The 11,156-nt window shown below is 44.1% G+C and overlaps 1 protein-coding gene across 1 annotated transcript in view; it reads right to left on the bottom strand.

The window, feature by feature from the left end:
- Positions 1–5,307: 5,307 nt before the first annotated feature.
- LOC104512212 (sterile alpha motif domain-containing protein 9-like) overlaps positions 5,308–11,156 on the bottom strand; it is a 6,377-nt gene continuing 528 nt past the window's right edge. Inside the window, 2 exon segments of the mRNA XM_010155141.1 lie at positions 5,308–7,325; positions 7,328–10,000. Coding sequence (XP_010153443.1) covers positions 5,308–7,325; positions 7,328–10,000 — 4,691 coding nt within the window.

Here is an 11,156-nt window from a genome sequence, read left to right as displayed (position 1 = left end):
TTGAGATTTGTTTTGAAGATCTTTAATGGTTTTAACGACGCTTGCGGGTAGGTGATACCTGCAGGCACATATAAGGAAAGTTTAATACGGAACCTTAACAGGTGGCCATTGTTGTTACTGAAAAGTGTGAAGATCTCGAGTTGAATCACTTCTTCAGCACCATGCCAATTATAAGAGGCTGTTTTATCAGGGGATCGGTTACTAGGATACTGCATTTGTTGTGTTGGGGAGTGAGCGTTTCTATTTGCAAGAATCCATAGCAGTAACGTAATCTTTCTTTTAGTTTTCTTTAGCTGTTGCTAATTACCCTCTCCTACCAACACATTTTTTCTTTGTTAGGCCTGTAAGCCAGGAGCTTGTTCTTCTCTGCTTTTTTGGTTTTCGTTAACCCGTGTCAGCACTGCAGAGGCTGCCTACAGATTTGGGTTTGCCCAGCTGTTTTATCTGACTCCAGAGTTACTACTCTGCCTCTATTCTTTTTTCTTCTGCCCTGTTTGGATTCCTGGAAACTTTGGCGTTTTATTTTTATTTTATAGACTATTTTACACCTTAAAAGAAAATGGGAGAGATTCTTTGTGATTGGATACAAGATGCAACCTTCTCCAGAATAGCCACATACATTTTTATTTGAGCTTTGTGTACGTCATTTCAGCCTATCACCACGGGAGATGAAAGCTTTCTGTGCTGTAGCACGTAGCGCAGTTTCACAGCTGGATGAGCTGAAAACCCTGTGCTTTAATTCACTTCTCAAGGGCTTATTATCATATGGTGAATTTGAGGGGCTTTTGGCATCATTGGTGGATAATTATATGGAAACTAGATATGGGGAGGGTCATACTAGTGTGGTAGCTGAACGGACACTTTGGGTTTTGCCAGCTCATCCGAACGGTCTAGAGTAGTTTCATGAGTGACTTGACACTTCAGCAGTATCGCTTATTTTAGAATTTTGAAATCTTAGGCAACACTGCAAAATTCATCCTACTAACGTAAATGTTTCCAGGGGTTTGTATCTTCCCAGGTTTTAGAATAGTTAAACTTGAGGCCCCTTTACTGACATCTTCGCTACGTCAGCCCTCAGTCGTTCACACTAAACTGCTTTGTCCGCAAAAAACCGGCTACACGCGTATTTTTGAATAATGTTGCTTAGGTGTTTCTCCCTAGAAGGAAAAAAAAAAAAGGGGGAGGAGGGAGGAGTTGTGTAATAAAATGTGTAACTTACATTTGCCTGTATTTCCTGAAACTTAATGGCAGATGTGCATGACCAGTGGGGCTGCCCTGCTGTGAGGCCGTTACCCTATTAACAGAATGTATGCATCTCTCTGTGGTTGACCCGAGCTGATACTTAACGCAGTGCTCAGTAACAAGTTGGGACAAGTAACGGATTGGTTTTGGCTGCTGAATTACCTCGTGAAGTCTCAGTTTTGACAGTGGCTGGCTGCTGCCCTGCATACTTGTACACCAGCTTGGCAGTCAGTGGGAGTAACTAAAGGGTAGGAGCGTTCTCTAGTGTCGTATCAACAAAAAGCGTATTTGTTCAGGGTAGATCCTAACAGGACTCTGGTAGAACTTCATCTCTGTGAAACTTTATGGCGATTAATTATAGTACTTTTTGGTAGAATTTATTTTTTGAGATGGGACCTAGACAGTGCTGGGAATCTGAGCGTTCATAACCAGGTGAGCAGGCTGAAGTCGTAGCTCGACTTCCAATGCACCATTACAGCAGCCATCCAGTCTGATGTGGTTCAGAAGTCTTCCTTCCCAGTTCTGACATGGTATATATGGAACAGTGAGTCATTTCACATGATTTCCTTTAGGCTTCTGATTTAATGACTCCGAATCACTCCTTCAGAGATTCTGGTCACTGCAGCGAACCCAGACTCCAAACTGGTTTTTGTACCTTCTTAAAGTACCTTAAAGCACATGATTGAGTTACGTCCCCTCTCAGTAGCAGTACAGCCGCAGAAGTTCATGTGTCATGAAGGTTTTTTCTGTAACCTGATACTGCGTTTGTGTGAGTAGTATGAAGGGGCTGGGGTCCTTGATCTTTTTCAAAAGACAGGTGGCAAAATACTGATGTGAATTTAATTGGCGAAAGTGAGAGACTGGTAAGTATGTGCATCACTTTAATGCATGCAAGTAATAGTAACAGTAACTAGCTTAATTTTATAGCATTCAGTTTCCAAAGAAGATTAAAAGAAAATATGGAGCTAACATGATTTGCATCCATTGGGAACCTTCTATGAACTGTATGCTTCAGAAATGGATCATCTCACCTATACATGTCTGTAATGTGTGTCTACAACTTGTAACAGTCTCTGATTAAAGAGGAGTGAGCTACTGTTTCTGTGTGGGTTTTTCCTTCTCACGAGGACCTATTTAAAGGATTATTGCAATGAATGTTAGCTGTTTCAAAGTTAAGTATGAAATGCACTTTCACTCATGTTACGGTTTCAATAACTGTGCTACCTCTCTGGTTGTCTGTAAACTGCAAAAGCTCATTCACGTGAGCTTTACCTTAGTGTTCTGTACCTGGAGACAAGCAGATGGACCCTGACTTTTAACCTATAGCTTCCTTTGCTGATGTGGTGTCCTTGCACTAAACTGACTGTACGAAACTGTTGACTGTTTAAATTGGAAGAGTCAGGGAATATGGAGGAAGAGTATCAGGTAGCATTTTCATAAAACCCAGTAGAGAGGGCATGCTGTTACGTGGTCTGTTCTAAACCCTTCTAGAGCGACACGCTGAAGAGGTGCGGTGGCTTTGAGGATGGCATGTCCTTGCAACTCCTGCCCACAGGATGAGAATGGGTTATTCTGCTAGGCCGGTTGGTCTCATTTAGCTACCACTGTGCACTCGCAGAGGAATTTCTAAGACATGGTTAAAGGAATACAAATCCATGATTTTAATGCAATGCTACCTGGAACAATTCCTGGCATTTTGAGCTGGACATGTGTAATGAGGAATTCAGTACTAAGTAGAGGACCCTTTAGGGAAGACTGCTGCTTTTCATGAGCTCATTTCTGGGGTTGGCTCTAGGGAAACCTAAGGGGACATCTGAAAAACAGCAGCCGCTTTGTCCTAGAAGCTGGCTAGGGCAAGGGGGTTTCCGTTGCCTGGCCAGTTGAAGCACTCCCAGGTTTGATTTAGCAGACCTTTGGGAAGTTTGAATATGACTGGGTAAAGAACAAGAAGCATGGGGCTGTACTGCTGTGTGAGCCTCAGCAGGGTGTTCTGCAGTGCAGCAGCCGAAGTGCTGGTCTGTAGTCTTACGCTTTAAATCTTGTTTTTTCTGCAGGGCACAGGGGAAGGATTGTGTTTATAATACCCAGATGAGGTAAGGTGTTTGGATCTAAGCCTTTAGTTTCGAAGAGGTAGACATGCTTTGAAAAGCAAGACCCCTACTTAGTTCTCAAAGGATGGGAGTGCAGTGGCGTGGGCTGCAGTGGCCTGGGCTACAGGGCGAAGGATGGCTGGCTGCCGGCAGGAAGGAAACGAGTTACAGACCCTCTGGCCAAGTTGTCCGTCTTCGGTTCTTCAGCGAGGTAAATATTTCTTTTTGACAACCAAAGCTCTGCTTTGGCCACAGCACTCGAGCAGCTCGTGTGAGCTCTTAAGCTGTTAGTGCTTTCTTTTAGCTCCTGTGCTTTTCAGTAAATTTGCATATCCTGTTTCTGCACCAGCTTGAGGCCATCCTTACACCTCCCATGCTAGACTGAAGAAAGCTGTCCTTGCCCAATTAACTCTTCAAACACACACACACCCCTCGCCCCCTGCATCGTGGCGTTGGGGGCAGAGGGGGCTTTGTCTAGCTCTCTTGCTCCTGGCAGTTCAGATGCTGTCGTGGTTTGCTCTTCCAGTGCTCATCTTGGGGAAAGCTGCCCTGGATATGCTTAACCCCTCTGGTTCAGCTTAACCCGTAAGCATTCACTTAACCCTGGTGAAAGCGGCCAGCCTGGATTTCCCGAGCAAAAATGCAGCCCCCCAAGAGTACTTTGCTGTTGTGTCTCCCAGACCAAAGGCGTGAGGAGACAAGTATTGCCTGGCCAGCAGTCACAAGCTTTGCTTCTGCTTTCCAAATGTAAAGACTTAAGACTAGATAAAAAGAATCTTCAGTTTCATCCTGTTTGTTCTGAATTCATAGTGGCTTGCAATTCCTTTTACAGTTTTTGGCTGTGCCTAGGTCCTGACTGAAGTTGGGAAAACAAATCATACCTTGCTCCTGTTAGAAGTACATCTTCAGGTAGGGTAATTTAAGCCTGCATAGAAATGGTAATTCTTCCCAAAGGTTGTTCATTAGTTTAAAACTTTATGATAGGTTTTCTGGAGATTTTAGTGAGAATACAGTATCAAACAGCGAGAAACTCGAAGAATAACAGGCAGCTTTATTATTAGAAGCTTAACATGACACAGTGGTTGCAGACACCGTGCTGGCAACTCCATTGCATTTTCCAAGTAGTAAATGAGGCTAGGCAGTGCTTTCCAGCATGGATACATACAGCAGACAAATCTGAGTTGTACTGTGTGGACGCTTCCTAGATAATGCTGCAAAAACATGTCACCAAGTGCAGGAATTGTTCGGACTGAAATTGTAACTGCATAGAAATAATCTTACGTAAGTGCTTACGTGCCTGCACCCCTCCCCAGACACGTTCATCTAGCATGGTCTGTAGTATGTACGTGGAGAAGCAGTGTAAGAGGGATGTAAAACTGGAGACCTGCATCTTCCTGATCCTGATGTTTGCAAAGTCACCTTAAAGATGCTTATTTCTTCTCTGCTACACTGGATCCTGGCTCTCAGTTGATGGGCGGGTGTATTTTATACATAGTAGGTTACAGCTAGTGTAATGCACGTGCTGTAAGTTCACTTAAACTTCCTGTTGCTGATTAGGGAAGAAAAAACATACGGTTACAGTGGAAAAATTCTGTTATTCCTGATCAGGACCATTCAGAAATTAATTGAAAATCCTGATTTGTGAGCTGAGAAGAAAAGGATCCCCACTATACTTCCAGAGCTCAGTTCTCCAAATATTTGGGGGTGGGAAGGAGAAATAGTGGCTCTTGTCTCCCACCCAGTCCCCAAGCAAATACTGCAATTATTGCTGTCTTAGGTTTGGAATCTTGGCTTTGGTGTCTCCAAACATGTGGGAGGCTTCTGTTTCAAGGTACGTTTTGCTAGTAGGTTTCAATCTTTTTAAGATCTTTGATGTCTGCAGTAGTTAATTGTGGTTATCTTGCTACCTGGTGTTCAGCCAGTGCAGTCCACTTTTTTCTTTTTAAATGTGAAGGACAGTTCCAGTGCTGCATCTTCAAACAGCATGGTAGGTGCTGTTAATGTACGAAACACTTTACATTCTGCTGACAGTCGGATTATTTTCAACCTCAATATTGAAAGCAACAAGTCCATTAAATGAAAAGCCTAAATAAAAGGTCACGTTCTCATTTCCAGGGGGCACTGAATCATGATGGAGTGGCAAGATAGGAAACTCCTTCACGTGACCACGTATAAATAAGTTTCTGTCCTTGGTCCAACCAGAAACTCTCCTGAGAATGTCACAGATATTGGCAGTGTTCCATACTGTTCCATGTAGCCACTTCATTCTCCTCTCATCTAAGGACCCAGTAATTAGTTTATCAATTTTAGTTTTGTGCACAATCTTGCCTAAACCATAACCCTTTCCCAGAAAAAAGTGAGTGTAGATTCTTTTCTTTCTGGTAGGAACATCTTTCATCTTGATGTCATACAGACGTTTCAGGGTCTGAAGGGCTGAGTTCAGAATTTCATCCTTATCTGGATTAGGCTCTCGGTCTAATGCCTCGTCTGGCCAGTACAGCAAGGTGAGCAAAAAATGGGCACTTGCTGGAAATGGTCGTTTTCCTTTAAAGAATCTTAGGCTGAGCTCGCGAAGAGTTTGCACTGGAAGAAGTTTGGCTGATCCTGGCGCTAAGCACGCCAGTGTGATGTGGCACAAAATATAATTGATGAGGTCGTTGTCCTCCAGCCTGTCTCTTAGTGGGTTTTCTGTGTAGAAACTGAGGATCTTTTCTAGCTTTTCAGCTGACCTGTTCTCTTTCTTGTCGGTTAGGAACGACAGGATATTAGTGACGCTGCCCCCACCACTCTTATAAATACTCATGCGTCGAATCAGCTGGCTCTCAGGGCTCTTGTTGCTTTCCTCAGTGAGTGACGCAGAGATGAAGAATTTGGCATATACCTCAGACTGCCTTTTTAGCCATTTTCTGGGATTATAAATTTGTTCTTCCTTTTCAACTTTTTCATCTTCCTCTTCCTTCTCGTGGTTTTTATCTGTTTGGAAATAACTTAGGTCCTCTGAAATCCATTCCAGAGCATTGTACAGGTTCTGGCGTAAGCCTTTTAAACGGGAGTGAAGCTTTCCCCATGATTTTTCAATGTCTTTAGGAATGTAGTCTGTGATCAGGTATTTCACAAGCTCAGAATATTCCCCCTCTGGGCTTCTGTGAAATACATGGAGTGTGGACAAAAATCTAAGAAGACGACATCCTACTTCTACTTCTCCAAAATAGCCAGCGTTGTTCATGCTGTCACGCTCTGCTTTTGCAGCCTGTTGTGCAGCCTTGAAGCATTTCATAGCTTTAAGAGCAATCTCTATCTTTTGAATGATGCTCTCAGGAGTGTCCTCCTGTGTCATTTTATCCACAGTGAAACTAAACCACTTCCGGTAGACTTGGCCTTCTGTATCTAAAATAAAAGAGTCATTTGGCAAATGAAGTTTTGCAACCCCTGCCCAATATTCCGCATCTTTAAATTTTTCATTATTGTAATGCAGTCTGGCAAGCTGCTGTGCAAAAAAAGGATCTTTTCCAAGGAGCTCATATGCAGCTTTTAAAACATCTATAGCTTTTTCACAGTCTTCAGCTTTGCAGACGTGTTCGATGAATGGGGAGAAAAGGGTGTCAGTATTGTCACCTCTGCTTCTTTTATCCCGTCGAATAAACAGATCTCTGATGAACTTTATGAATTCCTCTCGTCCAAATCTGTTATCAAAGAGCGTCTTTTCCTCAAGAAGTGTCATTGCAAGTTGGCTTTGAGGCTCATTTCCTGAAAGCTGGTGCAGAATTTCTTTTGCAACCAGACAGTGTATTATCCGGACAGATGAAATATAGGTGGTGTTTTCCCTTAGCTCAATAAAAATCATTCTTGCTTGTTCGCTCAAGTTCCTCTTGAAGTCATATGCTCTTGACTTTGTTTCTTTATATACCCCCAGTCCCAGAAAAGCCTCACAGTGTGACAGTGAAACATAGGAATTGGGTACATAAAAATTAAGCAAAGCCACGTAACGCATCATCGGTCTATCCCTTGCAGTATGTGTCCTACAAAGTCTCTCACATACGTTTCATTGAACTCCTCACACATGAGGACAAACGTAAGTATGAATTCTGGCTTGACGTCCTTCTGCTTCAGTTTTTCGAGTTTAATTTTGAACAGACTTCTCTCTGAGTCCGTCAGTTTGTGAGTGACAGCAACGGTGTCCAGTGGAGAAGCCTTGCAAAGCCTTTCAGGGTCATTGGATCGTCTGCAGCACAGGAGGATGAAGTACGGTCTGGGAGAATTAATTTTCCGAGTTGCTACAGCATCCATTAACTCATTCCTTAGTTCTTCTAAATAGTCTTCGTCGTAGTCTTCGATCAGGAGGAGCACAGGAAGACAGTGACTGATTTCTTTTTCTTCATAGTCTCTAAAGGCAAGTGCATGCTTGCAGACAGTTGCAGGGGGACACGAGGCTTTGATGACAGCACACCTTAAGTCCTTTCTTCTTTTCCATAAAACTTGCCGAGCTATTGTGCTTCCACCACTGCCAGGATGGTGAAATATCTTTAGTTTAACTACTGAACAGTTGAGCCTGCTTCCTTGTAAAATGTCATCTAGGAGTTTGCTAGCATCCTTACATACTTCGCGCTCGATGATTTCCCCGCAGCGTCTTTTATCAGCAAGCCACAAGTTTTCCCAGATGATTTTTCTCCCTCGGTAAAAATTTTGTTCTATTTCTTGTATTTCTTTTTCAGTCAAAAAATCTAATTTGATATCATCGCATTGGTCAACGCAAAGGATTTCTAGGGAAAAGAGTTTCTCCTCCTCCAGCGAGGGAAGTGTACATAGCCCTCTGGTGGAAACTGGCAGGTGCCTGGGTTGGGCTGTGGAAGGCAGCATTGCTTCAATGGTGGCATTTATGTGACTTAGTTTCATCCCCACGATGCTGCATTGTTCCAGTGTCTCGATGTGGCAGGCCACCTGGGCTAGGTTCGCCCACTTCCTGTAGTTCTCCCTGGACTCTGCAATGCAAACAATGTACTCGGCACCGTTCATCTCTGTATAGAATTCCTGAAAAGTGTCCACAAGTGGTTTCTGCACCGGTGACAGCAGTAGGAAGAGCACAATGAAGGACCGCTGCGGCAGGATTTCATCACAGATACGAGTAATTGCTTTCTTAAGGTATTTTTTTTTTGTTCTAATCCATGTATTTTCATCACAAGGTTTTTCATCCCCAAGGAAGTCACTGCGCCCATTGCAGAATATCCAGCTGGTCTGATCAAAGAGGCACAAATGTTTCTGAGAGGGAGGATTGCCAGTCTTAGTTTCATTGGAAAAATCTTGTAAAAAGTAGGACCTCGTTGAGTGGTGCTCTTTGTACTGGCTGTACAGCCCTGAGACGTTTGAGTCTTCATCGAAGTCAAAGACACAGAAGATGTTCAAGTGCATTAAAAAGTTGATGTAGTTCAGATCGTCCTTTTTGCACCTATTTGTGACGAGGATGTACCGCAGGGAATCGTCCATGTAGCTTTTACCGTCATTTAGTAAAATTGATAACTTTCTCCCTAAGTTTTGAGAGATTTCTGTATGTACTTCTGTGCTGGAGAGCTCTGCCTTTTCTCTTTGAGCGTCCCTGTCTTGTAAGCCCTGAATAAAAGTAGCATGATCGTTGGGGTTTATGGGTTCTGACTTTGCCCCTAGTCTGTGGTAGAGAGCCCGATCTTTGGTCAGGGTCACCTTCTGGCTGCTCTCATTGTATTTTGGCAAATACACCTCAAAGATTCTCATCTTTACTAAACTGCATGTCGGTTCAATGTCAACCTCCACCACAAATCTTTGCTCCTGAGAGTCGCTGGAAATCACTTCGACAAAAACGGGTGGGTGAATACATTTCCTTGCAATTTCTTGTACGTGTTTGCAAAAACATTTTTCTATGTAATCTAATGCATCAACGTAGTGTTCTCTGTCTTTGACCTTCACGCCGATGATCTGTCCGTGTTTCCAACCCTTGTCCTCGATGCTGTCCCCGACACCAAAGTGTATGGTGCCGTTGGTTCGGACGTTCATGCAGGCTGAAGCAAACCGTATCACTTCGCAGGCAAATTTTGATTGCAGCTGATTTTTGTTCAGTTCTGCGGCAGTGGCAAAAGATTTGTATTCGTGGCAAGGAGTGATTAAATCATTGATTCCTGATTCTGGAACAAGAACTCTGCCTTTCACGTATTTGAAATCCGTATCCTGACTTCCAAATGGTCGACAGTTGCTGAACTCTAAAACCTCATCGCTACTTCTGAGTTGGGAGCTGTTACTTCTTTGCCTCCTGCCAGCTGGAGGAGCTGTGTTGTCTCTGCTGGTTTGATCTCCTGCACCACCGCTGTCTCCACTGGAAGTTTCTGGAGTGGGGGCATTTCTCAGTTTTACCGGATCTGCTGGTGCATCCGTTCTGTCAGACGTTTTGCTGCGGGGATGCTTGGCTTGCTGTGCCTTTTCCTGTAGCTGCAGAAGTTCATTTCTCTTGCGGATTAACACATGGATTTGGCCTCCCTTCATACCTATGCGCCTGAGGAAAGCATCATCCAGCTCCATTAGCACTGGACCTGTCACTTCTTCTGCATACAGTTTTTCTACGTACTCTTTCTTGATTCCAGTAGATTCTAGCCAATCCTGGACATGGTTCTCATCCCACTTGTTCATAGGTAAACTTCTGTAATCTGGAGGTCAAAATTACCTATTAGAATACAAACTAAAATAGTGTCAATGTGCCCAGGAAGGCATTGCAATCCTTGGGAACTGGCCCCGCAATGCTAGGTGGTGTTCTTTGTACCAGTCACAGTGAGACGCTGTCTTGCCTTCAAGCATGTCAGTTGTGATGACTGAAAGCGTCTTTAACCTTAACCAGGGGCAGTCCTGAGCAGTGGTGCAGGACTCGTAAACCAGTGAAGTAGGAAACCAGGAAGGAGGTTTGGAATTGATCCCCAGAGGGAGTCATGGAAATAAGCCAGAATGGTTCTTGAAGGGAATGATATGATAGGGTTACTGGTATTTACAGGGGCTGAATGCTCTGCACTAGAGACATTGGGGTAGATCATTTACCCATGTTTATTTTCTGCTAAATGAGGATTCTATCAATACAAACCATAATACGGTGTCAGTGCTGATTACCGCCCCGCTAGAGAGGAACCCTTAAAATGCAGGAATTTGCCACGTATGAAGTAGAGACATCCCGAAAGCAACACCTACCCATTGCCTTTGGTGACGGAAATCCCACTGTTAATGAAGGAAACCCTAGAGGGGGGCAAAAAATACCTGTGCTTAGATGTACGGTTAGCATTGCTGTGTTAGTTAGAGTTTGTTCTGTCTTTCCAGCCTCCTCCCACCTTTTAGCTCCAAGGAAGATTCTGTGCCTCTGAAAGCGCAGTCTTGACAGCTACACGGCTGCCGTGTGCCCGTCCCGCGCGAAGGAGGTGAGGATTTGCTGGAGAAGCCTGAGCTGTGCCCATCAACCAGCTGCTTGTTAGGTACTGCGAAAAAGGTGGCCCCACACTCCTGTATCCCCAAGGTTGCATAGTGCCTCTTGTTTTTCACTCCTGACTTCTACTCTCTCCCTTTTTCTGCCTCTTGCTCCCTCACGCTCCCTCTTTTCTCCTTTTTTTTTTTTTTTGTGGGTACTCTGTCCCATTTTTTTTCCCCTGCATCTGTTCTGGTGCTTACTGGATTTTCCATGAAGTAGTTCAACTTACTGCCCAGCCCAAACAAGATTTTAGTGGGGTGTCCTGGCCTGATCCATGACAACCAGTCAGAGGGCTGGAGCTCCTCTGCCATGGGGACAGGCTGGGAGGATTCGGGCGGCCGGACCGGGGGAGGAGA

The sequence above is a fragment of the Eurypyga helias genome, unplaced genomic scaffold (genome assembly GCF_000690775.1).
Source record: "Eurypyga helias isolate BGI_N326 unplaced genomic scaffold, ASM69077v1 scaffold13570, whole genome shotgun sequence".
Taxonomy (NCBI): domain Eukaryota; kingdom Metazoa; phylum Chordata; class Aves; order Eurypygiformes; family Eurypygidae; genus Eurypyga; species Eurypyga helias.
This window is presented reverse-complemented; position numbering and strand designations above follow the sequence as displayed.